General features: G+C 41.4%; 1 protein-coding gene across 8 annotated transcripts in view; it reads left to right on the top strand.

Moving 5' to 3' along the window:
- Positions 1-57: 57 nt before the first annotated feature.
- Positions 58-15,961, top strand: part of ORC1 (origin recognition complex subunit 1) — a 33,185-nt gene continuing 17,281 nt past the window's right edge. For 2 of the 8 annotated variants that reach the window (XM_084965075.1, XM_005665419.4), the window contains exons 1-5: positions 58-199; positions 6,293-6,392; positions 7,019-7,146; positions 9,588-9,766; positions 10,919-11,237. Coding sequence is in view for 7 of the 8 variants with exons in the window: in XM_005665419.4 (XP_005665476.2) it covers positions 6,298-6,392; positions 7,019-7,146; positions 9,588-9,766; positions 10,919-11,237 (721 nt within the window). In the remaining variant the exon portion in view is untranslated. Of the gene's footprint in view, positions 4,193-5,333; positions 6,393-7,018; positions 7,147-9,587; positions 9,767-10,918; positions 11,238-15,961 lie in introns of all 8 variants that reach the window. The other 6 variants (XM_084965072.1, XM_084965071.1, XM_005665420.4 and 3 more) reach the window with 6 other exon arrangements.

Raw genomic sequence — 15,961 nt, forward strand, 5'->3', positions numbered from 1 at the left:
CGGCTTTTGGCGCGAATTTCCTTTTCCTCACCTTCTTTGGATTCCTAGCTAGGCGCCAGTTTCGGCTCTGTTGCACGACTGGCAGCTGCGAGAAGAGTCCAGCTGGGCAGTTTAGATTTGCTGCAACTCCATGAGCTCCTGAAGCGGAGACGGTGGGAAGCGTTAGGCTTGCGCCAGCTCGAGCAAGCTTCGGCCCCCGGTGAGTGTGGCGTCCCGCGGGCGGGAGAGTTCTCGGCGGACTCATTCAGACGTTGATCCATTCAGCAGATACTTCCTAAGCGCCTATTAAGTGCCAGGTACTGTTCTGAGCCCAGTAGGAGCATTTTTCTTTCCACCTTTGGATTTCTGAAGGCTCCCTTGCTCTGTCGGGGACTGTGAGTTTGCAGTGGGGAAGCCGGAAGCCAACAGCAGAGAAGCATGTACGCTCTTGTCCTCAGCACCCTGAGACCTAGTAATGACCTGAAACATATGAACCTTCTATCTGCATGGTATTCGCATCTTTTCCTCCTTTCGGCGGAGTGTAACAAGCACCACGGGGAAGGCGGAACAGCAGAAGTTATTATCCGATTTTACGGTGTAGCAGTTCGCAGAGAGATTTGTCTAAGTCCCTTTTTGTGACTAAGCGGCCTGAGTTCCTACCTAAGTCCCAGATGAGCTGCTCTTAACTGCTAGGCTCTCTCGTATCCACCTTCTTTCCAGGAGGAGAGTGCTATGGCCCCTGCTTTACTTTCTCTAGTCTAACCCCGGAATAAAAGGGCCTTCTATTTTTGACAGTTGAAAAAAGGACTGGACTTAAAAGTCATGAGATGCGAGATTCTTACCCTAGGCTACTAATCTGCAAAATTGTAATGATTAGATATGTCAGTTTTTGATTTTAATTTTCTATAAAACTGATACCCTCTTCCCTGCTGTATTGGGTGCTTGAGATGGCCATTGGAGGTTTCTGATGTTAGATTTTGTTTATCAAGTCCCTCTGCAACAGTTTTTAATGTAACAAAGGGCAATATGTGGACTTTAGAAGATTTATTAATTCCCTGAAATTGAATGCAGAATGTTGTTTGAATTGTATATATTTCATAACATTCAAATTATTTTTTAAAATAAAGAAAGGAGGAATTCCCGTCATGGCACAGTGGAAATGAATCCGACTAAGAACCATGAGGTTGCAGTTCGATCCCTCGCCTTGTTCCGGAGTTGCCTTGAGCTGTGGTGTAGGTGTAGGTCCGAGACGCGGCTGGCTCAGATCCCACATTGCTGTGGCTGTGGCGTAGGCCAGCGGCTGTATATCCGATTAGACCCCTAGCCTGGGAACTTCCATATGCCGCGAATGCAGCCCTAAAAAGCAAAAAAGGAAGAAAGGAACCACTGTCCCTTAGAAATAAACCTAGGGGATAAGGGAGTGGCAGAGTGAATTATCTTCAGTAATCCTAGAGTAGTTTTGCCTAACACAGATTGGATTTGGATGATTATTAAATGGTTTTTGAATTGGTTGAATAAAAGGAAGTTTCTGTTATTATCCCCATTTTGTGGGTAAGGAAATTGAGGCCCATTGGACCTCTCAGTCAGTGAAGCCTGGCTTATTGTAATAAGCACACCAGAAGTTGTCTCTCTTAGACATGTATTAACATTATCCACTTTCACACAAGCTGTTCTAAGGGGAAGTTGAGTAGTCATTGGAGAGTTCTCTTGTGGTACAGTGGGTTAGGGTCCGGTGTTGTCACTGCTGAGGCTTACATTGGATCCCTGGCCTAGGAACTTGCATGTGCTGGGACAAAAAAAAAAGAGTAGTCTTTGTTCTCATCCAGCTGCTCAGCATGCTATGCCATCCCGTATAACACTGGGACACCTTATCATCTTGAAATACTAATAGCTTCTACTTCTTTTTTTCTGTCTTTTGTCTTTTTAGGGCCGAACCCGCAGCATATGGAGGTTCCCAGCCTAGGGCTCTAATTGGATCTGTAGCCGCCGGCCTCCACCACAGCCACGCTAGATCCAAGCCACGTCTGCGACCTACGTCACAGCTGATGGCAACGCCGGATCCTCAACCCACTGAGCGAGGCCAGGGATCAAACCTGCAACCTCATGGTTCCTAGTTGGATTTGTTTCCTCTGCGCCACGATGGAAACTCCTGCTTCTACTTTTTATTCAACAAATATTTATTACTGAGCACCTACTTTGCCCTTAGTATATAGACTAGCATTGTTCTAGGATTATTGTGAGGATTAAATGAGATAAACCTATCAAGAGTTTTGGTTCTATCTTCTGTCTTACTGGATCAATAAATATCTGCTGCCATCATTTTACTGCAGCTCCTTTATCTTTTTTCCTTGGGTGGGGCACCTGGACTGGGTAGTGTGTATGTTCCAGATTTCTGGTATCTGCAGCATTGAGAGCCTGCAGTGGGTATCTCTTGTAGAAGTCAAAGCCTTTGTTAGGCCAAGTTAGGCCTGTCTTTCCACCCCATTCATTGCTCCTGTTGGGGAAATCTCCTTTCCTGGTGGTAGATTACATGCAGCTCTAGGTTAAGGGTAAGAAAGTGGAATAACGATATAAAGACACCTGATAAATACTGTAACTTCCTTATGCTGCCTCTTCAGAAGGACTCCTGATTAATTTTTTGAACTTTTCTTTGAAAAATAGCATTTAGGAAAATACATGTCATAAGTGTACAGCTCAATGAGTTTTCTTAAGGAGAACAGACCTGTGTAACTAGCATCCAAGTCAGAAACCATCCCAGAAACACCCTGCTCCTCCACTGTGCTTCTTTTGTCACCTAGATTTCCTTCTATTCTGACTTCTAACACCATAGGTTACTTTTACCTGTTTTTTCACCTTTGGGTAAATGGAATCAATTAGTATGTACTCTTTTGGTGTGTGATTTCTTTAGCTTATTGTTATTTTGTCAGATTTTCTCCCACATGTGTGGAGTTATGGTTGGTTTAATTTCACTGCTGAATAGTGCTGCTATGAATATTTTGGTTCATTTCTTTTGATGATAATGTATGTTTTTCTGTTGGCTATGTTCTCTTGGAGTTGCTGGATCGTAGGATATGCATATGTTCAGCTTTAGTATTTACCGCCAATTTTCCAAAGTAGTTTTTACCAATTTACATGCCTTCCAGCAGTGTATGAGAGTTCTGGCTGCTTTACATCCTTACCACACTTGGTATTGTCCTAACCATTTTTTAAAACTGGTTTGTTCATTTGTTCACCTGATGTGTGTGAGGTCCTAACCTAGGCCCTGGGGATGCAGTTATGAACAAGATGGAAAAGGTCCCAAGATCCTTGCTTTTTTGAAATTTAACAAATAAGAATATAATATAATGGTTATTGCTTTGATAATGGGTGGTGCAGTGGAACCTGACCCTGAAGAGCAGTATCAGGGGGTAGGGGGGTAACTTTATCCACTGGGTATCAGTGAAGGGCTCTCTGAGGAAGTTTCACTGGAGCTGAGACCTGAGCCATCCTTGCAAAGACATACAGGAAGAGAGAAGAGCAACTGTGTAAATCTGAGGTCATGAACAACCTTGATCTGTTTGAGGTTTGGAAGAGCAGGCCTGCAGCATAGTGATAGGCTGAGGTGAGGCAGATGATGTGGTTCTGGCTCAGAGAGCCTTCTGTCCCTGTCTGCTCAGCCATGGATAAATCACCCACCCTTATACACTCATTTGCTTATACTGGCCTCACTACAGCTCACCATCTGAAAAAGGAGTGTTCATTTTTATCTCGGCCTAGTTTTTGAGGGAAGATGCCTGCTTTAGTAAGCCAAAATATGGTCTTGATTTAAAAGTGTTGAGAGCATGGATTTGATGACTTAGGTATACACGAGTACTGTAGGAGTATGGAGATAGTCCTTCTGTATGCCAATTTGTGGTTTGAAAAAATGAGATCCTTGTGCCAGTGTAATGAAATATCATAGACAGTGTGACAAGTCAGAGCATTTATCCTGCAGCTGGATTATACAAGAACTGTAGAAACTGTGTTGGGAGATTCTGGTTTGGTACAAAGCATTCTCAGAGACACTCCAGTTTTTATTAAATAATGGAGCTTAGTGAGTACTGCTGTTTACTTGCATCTTCTGTCTGTATCTCAGTAGCCCATTTTGCCTGATTTTGTTGTAAAAAGTTCTGAGTTTACTTCTGATAGTTGCATGTTACATCTTCCACTAAAAGGAGCATATATTGAAGTGAAGGTAAGTTAGTGTTAATATATTTCTGTGAACATTTATTGAGATTCAAACACTTTTAGTAACTTTTAACCAAAAAGTGATTGGAGATAATAAATCCAAATGCATTTTTTACTTGAGCACAATCTTCTATTCGTTTTAACTCATCCGTCTTCTTTGCTGTCTATTTCTACACTGCAGTTAATTAAAATTAGATTGATTTTAATAGTACTATGTTGTGAAATATACTCAATGGTCTTAATAGTTACCATTCAGGCATCGTTTGTAAGCTGTGCATTTACTAATGACTCAATATCTTCTTTTTGCTAATTAGTTTCCTCAAAGTAAATTAAAAATACCTTTTTTTAAGAGCAGAAAAATTTATGGGTCAAAATGTTCCCAAGTGGAATGTAGGACATAATGCTACTGAACTTTAGGAAACCAGTTTGTTTAATGAGGATGTCAGTGCTCTTCTATCTATCTTGTTTTCAACATGGACTGAAATTGTTGGCCCCTCTATCAGTAATTCTTTCAGACTGGATTAAAAAAAATTTTAACCTCAATTTTGTCAAACTTTAGCTCCATAAGAAAAGCTTTGAATTTAATGGATTTCTTAATAACTTAAGATGATTATTATTGGAACTAGTAAATTATAGCTTATAGTTTGTTTTTGGGGGGTTTTTATTGTCTTTTTTTTTTTTGTCTTATTGGGGCCGCACCCGTGGCATATGGAGGTTCCCAGGCTAGGGGTCTAATTGGAGCTGTTGCTGCCAGCCACAGCCACAGCCACAGCAACATGGGATCCAAGCTGCGTCTGTGACCTACACCACAGCTCACAGCAACACCGGATCCTCAATCCACTGAGTGAGGCCAAGGATTGAACCCGCTACCTCATGGTTCCTAGTCAGATTTGTTTACGCCGTTGCGCCATGACAGGAACTCCAATTATAGCTTATAGTTTGTAAAAAGGATTGTCAGGTGTATTTGGATTTTTCATTCACATTTCTGTATTGTTGGTTTAAAAATTGTCTTTTTTTCCATGTACTTTATTTTATTTTATTTTTTTGGTCTTTTTGCCATTTTCTTGGGCCGCTCTCGCGGCATATGGAGGTTCCCAGGCTAGAGGTCGAATTGGAGCTGCAGCTGCCGGTCTACACCAGAGCCACAGCAACGTGGGATCCGAGCCGTGTCTGCAACCTATACCACAGCTCACGGCAACGCCGGATCGTTAACCCACTGAGCAAGGGCAGGGATCGAACCCACAACCTCATGGTTCCTAGTCGGATTCGTTAACCACTGAGCCACGACGGGAACTCCTCCATGTACTTTAATACAAGGGTTTCTTTTCAGCTATTCATAGTACTTACATCTAGGACCTGTCAGCTGCAAAGAAAAATACCCCTTTCAATTACCAGAGCAGTACAGGTTAGTGCCACCAGGGTTTTGTTTTGTTTTTTAAATGTACGTGGAATGATACATTGGATGAAATCCATTTCCAGTCCCCAAATGCCTCTTTCATGTCTTTATCTCCATCCGTTGGAATCCCTCATTTCCGCTATCTTGTCAATAGCTATCCATTATTCAATATTCAGTTTAGAAAACCCATTTAGGGAACGCTTTCTCCCTGAACAGCCATGAGACCTGGTCCACTAACTTGTAGTAGCCTCTCTGGCTTTTTCTCTGGGCTCTTTGCACTGTTAGTTGTCCTTGGTGTGTTTATATGTTATCCCTGCCTAGATTATAAATATTATAAAGACACTTAAAACTACTGTTTCACTCTCTTGAGTTTCAAGTTGTTAGAGGTTGCATACCTGTCATTGTGCCTTGTACCTAGTTAAGTACTTCTAAACATCTTTAGTTTCTTTTCTTACATATTGACCTTCCTGTTTCCCTGGAGAGGAAGAGATAAGGCATAGTATAAGATGTACACAGATGATACCGCATTGCCTATGTTCGATTTTCATAGAGCTTGACTTTTTCCTCAAGAAAGTATTTTTTTTCTTAGTTTAAAATTGTAGAAGTGTAGCAGGGGCAGAAAAGAAGGCTGAATCCTTTGAAGGAAGGGTCTGTGCCTTAGAATCCATTGAAGTCTGTCATGTGAACTCAAAGTGAATAACTTCTACACAGGAGCCATGGCGCACTGTCCTACAACGCTGAGGACCAGACAGACTTCCTCACGGGCTGGCACCCCATCGTTAGATCAGAAACTGCACTACCAACCCTCCAAGTGAGTGATGGAATCCTTTGGTTGTCCTAGACCCAACAGCTTCTCTAAGCTAAGTTGTTAAGAATTTGTATCCAGGGTGTTCTAGCTCCTGTAGGTGGACAGTAAATATGAATTGATTGTAAAGGGGAGGATTTGTTGGGTGCAAGGATATAGTATAAATATAGCAGCTAGTGAGACAGGAAAACATGTCCAGTTAATAAAATTTGATATGTATGATAATGTCGTGTCTATTTAAGACAGGTTCTTTGTCATTCTGCATGATAACATGATAGGAGTGGATGTTGTTACTAGGTCCTCTCCGCACTAGAGATCAATGAACAATTTGATGTTACTGGGCAGCCTTCAAGTCTTGGGAAGCTTTTCTTCTTTGCCAGTAACTGAGAGAAGTTAGGGTTCCTACTAAGGCCTCTGGATTAATCATCCATGCTGAAACAATTCATTCAACTCATTTCATCTACTCTTGCATATGACTTTATGAGTGAATTGCTTTCTAGTAGAATCGGCCAGCAGCGAGAAACCATTCAGGGGGTTTTCCAGTTAAAGAGCCCATTCCTCTGTCCTCAGGGATCTGAAGAGACTGGCCCACCCTAAGTGACTTCCTAACATGTTTTTCTGTTATTTCCTAGAGAAATGAATGTGAAAATAACAGATTGTTCGACTGAGGTTCTCATCAAAGTTGGACAGTTTGTGTTGATTAAAGGGGATGATGATGAAAATCCATATGTTGCTAAATTGGTTGAGTTGTTTGAAGATGGTGAGTTTGGGGCTGGAGTGAAAAACATTCCTTGCCATGACTGATTGGGTGGTGGGCAAGAAGGGCACTTACTGATTCCTCTGCAGCATGCAGGGTGTGTGTATGGGGTCACTTAAGCTCTAGCTGTACCCTCTTCCGCATAGTGAACCTCTCTACTCACTAGAGCGGTACTGGGGTAAGAATGGGATGGAGGGGTGCTCAGGAATTTATCTTTTCCACTATTTTTAGGAGTGGATAAGAATGGCCACGAAGGCAGGATTGTTGGAGTGGAAAGAAAGGATGAATTTAGGAGAAGTGGGGAAGGGAAAAAAAATAGGTGATTTGCACTTTCATAGAGGTGTGTCCTTTAGTTTTGGCATGAGAAGTTAGTAATTTTGCAAATGCAAAGTCACTTTTACCAGGGAGGAAGAGGTAAATTGGATTGGGCAGGTGTATCAATTGATTGATGTCCAGTCAGGAAAACAAAAACACTTTAGGTGTCCTCTTTACCCAGGGACTTGTGTATAAGTGTTGAAAAGGCTGGAGAGGCAAACAATGGTGTTTCCCAGAGAGCAGTAAGTGCAGACAGCCACTGCTGCCCCTAAGGCTGGAATAGCAAAAGGGAAGCTAGTGTTCTCCAGAGCCTGCAAGGCCACACACAGTGCCTCAGTCTATTTTCTCAGCTCTTAACCTCTGCAGAGAAGAAAAGAGCACAGAAAGGTAGGAATGGGGCAGAACCCCAAAAGGAAGACTAAGAAGAAGGATAGCAATTTATTTAAACTATGTAAAACTGCTTCTTCCAAGAGCTAGGAGAGGAGTGTGTGGTAGTTAGTCCTAGTCCTGTGGCAGTTTGTATGCCTACAAGGAAAGACTGGAGAAGGGTGGATGATGTTTTACCTTAGGAAGTTAGGGGGATATTTGAGAAGGATAGAGGAAAATCAAACTAACATCCACTAGGGGGAGCATAGCAGCAGGATGGGCTTTTGTCCTTGAGGTTTGGGCATTTGTGTATAGATTTTTTGTTGATGTTGTTGTTGTTGTTGTTGTCTTTTGGGCATTTCTTGGGCAGCTTCCGCGGCATACGGAGGTTCCCAGGCTAGGGGTCCAGTCGGAGCTATAGCTGCCACCCTACGCCGGAGCCACAGCAACACAGGATCTGAGCCACGTCTGCAACCTTCACCACAGCTCACGGCAACGCCTGATCCTTAACCCACTGAGCAAGGCCAGGGATCGAACCCGCAACCTCACGGTTCCTAGTCGGATTCATTAACCACTGAGCCACATCAGGAACTCCCGTGTATAGACGTTTTTTTGTTTTGTTTTGTTTTTTAATGGCCGCACATGCAGCATATGGAAGTTCCCAGGACAGGGACTGTATCTGAGCTGCAGCTGTGACCCATGATTGAACCTGCAGCAACGTGGAATCCTTTAACTTGCGGCACCAGACTGGGGTTGAACCTATGCTTCCACAGCGACCTGAGTGGTTGCTATTGGATTGTTGTTTTTTTTGTTTTTGTTTTTGTTTTTGTTTTTTCTTTTTAAAGCCACTCCCCGGGGCATATGGAAGTTTCCAGGCTAGAGGTTGAATTGGAGCTACAGCTGCTAGCCTACGCCTAGCCACAGCAACATGGGGTCTGAGCTGCAGCTGTGACCTACACCACAGTTCACAGCAATGCCAGCCAGATCCTTAACCCACTCAGCGAGGCCAGGGATCGAACCCACATCATTATGGATACTAGTCAGGTCTGTAACCTGCTGAGCTACACCAGGCACTCCCAGGTGTTGGGTTCTTAACCCACTCGACACCACAGGAATTCGCCATATATAGATTTTAGAATTCGTGTTTTGTGCCACACTGGATTGCTTGAAAAGAGCTAAGTCTTTCTCTGAAAAGAGCTAAGGAGGCGAAGAGTCGGTGGTGGTGGTGGCACTGATGAGTTTATGTTCTTCGCTTGGAGCTAACCTTGGTATGAAGTGATAAACCTGAAGATTGCAAGCATGCTTTTGCCAAAAGTCATCTCAGTGGCTGGTGCTCTGAGTCTGGCTAGGAGTTTTGTTTTGCTGCTGTTTGATGGTTTCTTTGTAACACTGATTTGCAAAATTTGTTCAGTGCATGTGATTAGAATTGCTCCTATCATAACTTTAATAATTTATTTGATGACTGATAGCACTATTTGGGAAGTGGAGCAAAGTGAGAAGAATGGGTGCTGGATGGAGTCAGATTGCAGCTGGTTGGTCCTGTGACCTTTGACATTATTTAAAGTCTGTAATGTGATTACTTCACCTGTAAAGGGGAGACAGCCATAGTACCCTACCTACCTTGTAGGATTGTGGTGAGGATTAAAGATAATGTGTTAATCAAGTATCATCAGGTGTTTAGCATAGTGTCTGATACTTGGAAAGTGCTTAATAAAATGTTCTCGCATTTTCCTAATCTTACCATTTCTACCCATCCCTCCTAGATTCTGAACCTTATCCTAAGAAACACGCTCGAGTACAGTGGTTTGTCCGATTCTGTGAAATCCCAGTCCATAAACAGCATTTGCTGGGCCGGAAGCCTGATGCACAAGAGATATTCTGGTATGATAATTGTGCCTACAACAACAACGTTAACACTGAAACCATCATTGCCAATGTGCGGGTAGGTGATGCTTTGATCCCCCGTTCTATCTTGAAGCTTATTTCTGGCTGCCTCCTAAACCGCATGACCTTGAAGATGTTACTGGCTCTAATGTATCTCACAGAAATGAATTTTTCCTGTTTGTCATCTTCTCTACTTGCCTGCCTATTTCGTCTCAACAAATATTTATTGAGAGCACTGACTATGTGTTAGGAGTCTCCTGTAGGAAGTGACATTTAGGTTGTGACCTGAGGGATGAGCAGGATTTAGCAAATGTATCTCACCGGGAAATTATATTTAGCTATGATTGGGACAGGCGTACAGCATTGTGAGGCTGAGGATGCTTGCTTAAATGAGGACTTCACCTTGAGTAAATCAGCACAAAGACGTGCTCACTGCTGCCAGAAAGTGTGTGTTATGGGATTTTATGATAAATCAGGTTCTAATGAGTTGCAGGCCGAATTGAGACACTGGTTTGGAGACTAGGATATGAGTTGTTTCTCAAGCTACTTAGGCCCCCCAAACGGGGTTAGATCATGATGTGAAGAGTGGCACATGGTGATTAGGTGGTTGGTTTAATGGTAGGGCAGGGAGACTACGGTCTGGCATGACCGTAGTCAGATTTTTCCTGTCTACGGACCCAGCATATCATATGCCAGAAAATAATTTCTCTCTGAGGTAAATGAATGAAGAGGTGATAGGCAGATATAGAAGCTGAAACACCAAAATGGGTGAATTTGGAAAGACAGAGCGGGTGTTTAGGTGGTAGCACAGTGGTGGGAATGAGCATAACTGTGATAGGCCAAGCTCAGCCACAGGTGGGAGAGTATTGCGCACTCAGGAGGTAAAATGGGGCCAGATGTTAGAAGGCACTGAACATGAATTTAAGTCATCTGATCTTGGTAGAGTGAGGAGCCACTGTAGACTCATGAGCAGGGAGGCGTGCTTATAGAAGTTTCCACGGGGAAATGTGGCATGGATAAACTGAATGGACTAGAAAAGAATGCCATATCAGGTATGGCAATCAGTGAGGAGGAGTCTGGAAATATGCTGCACCACGTCCATGCCTCTTGGGTTTAGAAAAGTAATGTTCCAGGTAAGAATGCTTTTTACTCATAGCTCTCATAGAGCGTTCCTTGACTCTTTGGTATCATCTATGCTTCCCAAATTCAGGTACTAGCTCTAGCCCCAGATGAAGTGATACCCATGGACCTGAAAAATGAGAAGACATTCTTTGTGAAACTATCTTGGAATGAGAAAATATTCAAACCACTGTCTCCAGAACTAGTTGCACAGTGGGATGAACGACAAGAAGGCAAACATAGATGCCAGAAGTCTGTGGCAGACAAAACTAAGAGCACAGAAAGCCCTTCTTGGACCACAGCAAAACATGAGGTCAAAAGGATTGAATCAAAGCATTCCACCTCTAAATCTCGTCAAACTCCTTCCCATCCTGTCACCCCAAGGGCAAGGAAGAAGCTGGAGCTCAACAGTAAGTGTGAAATGGGTCACAGTGAGCAATATGGAAGCTAAAGGAAAATGATCAAATATTAGTTTATGCTACACTGTTGAGTTAGTGCAGCAGTGGGCCAGGTATTGATTAGACACATTTTGAAATATATATCACATAAGAGTTATCATTTTAATCATTTTTAAGTATTTAGTTTAGTGGCATTAAGTACATTCACATTGTACAACCATCCTCATCATCTTCCAAAACTGGTAGTCTCTTCAGCCATTAAGCAATAACTTCTCATTCCCCATCCTCTGGCAACCACCTTCTTTTTGTTGCTGAATTCGACTGCTCTAAATACCTCCTATAAGTGGAATCATGCAGTATTTATCTTTTTCTGCCTGGTTTATTAAAGTTTGTATCATGTCAAGATTCGATATGTTGTAGCACGTCAAAATTTGCTTTTTTAAAAACTGAGGTATTATTGACATGCAACATTGTAACATTATATTACTTTCAGGTATACAACATAATGATTTGATGTTTGTATGTATTGTGAAATGTTTACCACAGTAAGTTTAATCACATCTGTCACCATATGTGCAACCAGTACAGAAAACAGTATGAAGGTGCCTTAAAAAACTACAACAAGAATTACCATGGGATGCAGCAATCCTATTCCTATGCGTGTATCTAGAGAAAACTCAATTTGAAGATACATGCACCTCTGTGTTCACAGCAGCACTATTTACAATTGTCAAGACATGGGAACAACTTAAATGTCTATTGACAGATGAATGGACAAAGAAAATGTCGTGTAGATAAATATACACACAATGAAATACTACTCAGCCATTAAAAAGAATGAAATAATGCCATTTGCAGCAACATAGTTAAACCTAGAGATTATCATACGAAATGAAGTCAGAGAAAGGCAAATATGATAGCACATATATGTGGATTCTAAAGTATGATACAAATGAACTTATTTATAAAACAGAAACAGACTCACAGACATATAAAACAAACTTCTGGTAACCAAAGGGGAAAGAGGATTGGGGGGGGGGGGTAAATTAGGAGTTTGGGATTAGCAGATATAAACTACTACATATAAAATACGTAAACAGCAAGGTCCTAATATACAGCACAGGGATATATTCAATATCCTGTGATAAACCATAATGGAAAAGAATATGAAAAATATGTGTTCTCTGTATTCATGAGCTTGTTTTTGTTTTCATTTTTAAATTGAGATTCCACGTATAAGTGAGATCATAGGGGATTTTTCTTTCTCTGTCTGATTTATTTCAGTTAGCATAACATCCTGAAGATCCATCCATGTCACAGATAACAGGATTTCTTTGTTTCTTTATGGGTGAATAATATCCCATTGTATATCCATACCACATTTCTCTCCTTTTTTTTTTTTTGTCTTTTTGTTTTTTTGGGTCACACCACAACATATGGAGGTTCCCAGGCTAGGGGTTGAATTGGATATATAGCTGCCAGCCTACACCACAGCCACAGCAATGCCAGATCCAAGCTGCATCTGTGACCTACACCACGGCTCATGGCAATGCCGGATCCTTAACTCACTGAGTGAGGGCAGGGATCGAACCCACAACCTCAGGGTTCCTAGTGGGATTTGTTTCTGCTGCACCACGACGGGAACTCCCACACCACATTTCTTTATCCATTCATCCACTGATGGACACTTAGGTTGTTTCTGTATTTTCGCTATTGTAAATAGTGATGCAGTGAACATGGGGGTACATTTATCTTTTCAAGTTAATGTTGTTGTATCTTCAGATAAATATCTAAAAGTGAAATTGGCTGGATTATGTGGTAGTTTTATTTAGTTTTTTGGGGGACCTCCATACTGTTTTCCATAGTGGCTGCACCAATTTACATTCCCACCAACTATGCACAAGTATTTCCTTTTTCCCACGTCCTTTCCACTACTTATTATTTCTTATCCTTTTGATAATAGCCATTCTGTCACATTGAGAGGATACCTCATTGTGACCTTCATATTTGCATTTCTTTGATGATTAGCAATGTTGAGCACCTTTTCATGTAGCTACTGGCCATCTGTACATCTTCAAAGAATAATGTTTTCAGGTCCTCTGCCCAGTTTTTAATCTCATTCATTTTAGTGATGGTTTCCTTGCTGATCAGAAGCTTTTTAGTTTGGTGTAGTCCCACTTGCTTGTCTTTGCTTTTGTTGCCTTTGTTTTTGGTGTCAGATTCAAAAAATCATCACCAAGATCCACGTCAAGGAGGTTACCACCCATGTTTTCTTCCAGGAGTTTTACGGCTTCAAGTCTTACATTCGAGTCTTTAATCCATTTTGAGTTAATTTTTGTATATGATGTGAGATAGTCCAGTTTCATTCTTCTGCATGTGGCTGTCCAGTTTTTCCAGTATTTTTTAATAAGGAAACTGTCCTTTCCCATTGTATATTCTTGCCCCCTTTGTTATAAATTAATTGACCATGTATATGTGGGTTTGTTTCTGGGCTTTCTATTCTGTTCCATTGATCTCTGTGTCTTGTTTTTAATGCCAAAATTATATTGTTTGGGTTATTGTAGCTTTTAATATAGTTTGCAATCAGGGATTGTGATGCCTTCAGCTTTCTTCTTTCTCAAGATTGCTTTGGCTATGTGGGATAAAATTTCCGTTCTTTTCCTTTTTAAGATTGAATCATGGGCTGTGATATGTATATACCACATTTTGTTGATCCATTCAACTGTCCGTGGACACTTTGGTTGCTTCTACCTTTTGGCTGTTATAACTGATGCTGCTATGAAATGAGTATCCACATACCCACTTGTCCCTGCCTTTGTTTATACTCAGGAGTGGAATGGCTGGGTCATATGGTAGTCCATTTTTAATTTTTGAAGGAACCACTACACTCTTTTCCATAGCAGCTATATCATTGCACATTCTTATCAACAACACCCAAGCGTTCTGTTTCCCCAAATCCTCACCAACTGTTCAGATCTTGTTGCTATTATGTTGTTTTATGTTATTGTTTTCTGTGGTCTTGATAGTAGTCATCCTAGAGGGTGTGGGGAGTATGTCACTGTTAGGTTCCCTAATGACTAATGATGTTAAACTCCGTAATCAGCTAATTCTTTAAGAGCTCAGCTACGAGGTGACATTGCTTTTAAATCCTTAGTGGAAGAGCTAAGAAGTGTGTGCGTGAACTGTTAGTTCATGCTGATTCTTTAGGTTCATAGTGTCACAACTGCTGTACCAGTACGACAACCAGTAGTAAATTTACCAAGTAAAGTTCAAAATTGATTTGCAGTTCTTTATGTCTTTAGAATCTATTCCGCTGAGGGAGTAAAGTTACTCTGATTAATTTTTTTCTTCTGCTAATGGTCATGTTATGCAGTAAGGTTCTTTTATTTCTGTTTAATTTTAAGGCTTTTCCTATCTGTAATTGATTTTTTAAAAAAACATGTGAAACGTTAGCATAGAAGTCAAAACTATTTAAAACAAGTATATTCAGATAAGCCCCATTCCTTTCTTTACCCTCCGACCCTGTTTTTACCTCATCTTTTTAGGTAATCAATGTTATTTTGGTTTCCGGTTTATTTTTCCTGTGTATTTTGCAAAATTCAACAGATAAACCTAAACATAGACAGGCATATATACACGCACTCATATACAAACGTGCATATAATTTTTATTTTATTGTAACTGTATTTCCCATTCTTTCTTGCCAGTAGGATATCGTACTGGCTATATTCTTTTCCATCTTAACTTTTTGCATGAATAATGTATCTGAAAGCCACTCCATGGCCACTGTGAGAGCTATCCTCATTCTATTATGTGTCATTAACTTTTTTGTATATGTGCCAAGTTCATTGAGTATTCTTTGTATTTTGGATAGCTCTGTACTACAGTATATGTTTAGAAGCAGAATGTAAACATATAAAACAGTTCCCACCATGGCGCAGTGGGTTAAGAATCTGACTGCAGTGGCTCAGGTCACCGTGGAGGTACAGGTTCCATTCTTCATTCCCGTCCCTGCACAGTGGGTTAAAGGGTCTAGCATTGCTGCCGCTCAGATTCAATCCCTGGCCCAGGACCTTTCATGTGTGGCCATTTAAAAAAAAACAATATATAAAACATTTTGGAAATGTGAAAGACTACTAAAGAAATAATGTATAATGTTACCATTTAGAAATATTTGCAGTAATTTTTTTTCACTGTTGATTTTGTAAGACCTTGAAAGTTGAGGTAAGAAACTTAACCTTGACACAGTTACATAAGTAGACAAGGCAGAATATGATGAAAATATGTTGGATTCATTGTTTTTGACAGAAAGATGAAGGAATGAGCATGACGGAGACTAGAACATTGGAACTTTTTTTTTTTTGTCTTTTGTCTTTTTAGGGCTGCATCCACAGCATATGAAGTTTCCCAGGCCACGGGTCCAATCGGAGCTGTAGCACTGGCCTGTGCCAGAGCCACAGCAATGAGGGATCTGAGCCACACAGCTAATAGCAACGCCAGATCCTTAACCCACTGAGCAAGGCCAGGGATCGAACCCTCGTCCTCATAGATGCTAGTCAGTTTCGTTGACCACTGAGCCATGACGGTAAGTCCGACCCTGGGACATTTTTGTATTAACCTGGACATTAGTTACCCTCCTGTTCACCACTCTGCACTGGTAGATGACTTCTCGCCTCATCTGCAACAGTCCCACCCATAGCCGGTGCTCTGACGAAAGTGAACTCCTCTGGGCCTCA

Source organism: Sus scrofa, chromosome 6 (genome assembly GCF_054392235.1).
Source record: "Sus scrofa isolate SSC_HxYL_T2T_F1_AM1 chromosome 6, Sscrofa_HxYL_maternal_Yorkshire_Landrace_v2.0, whole genome shotgun sequence".
NCBI classification, from domain to species: Eukaryota; Metazoa; Chordata; class Mammalia; order Artiodactyla; family Suidae; genus Sus; species Sus scrofa.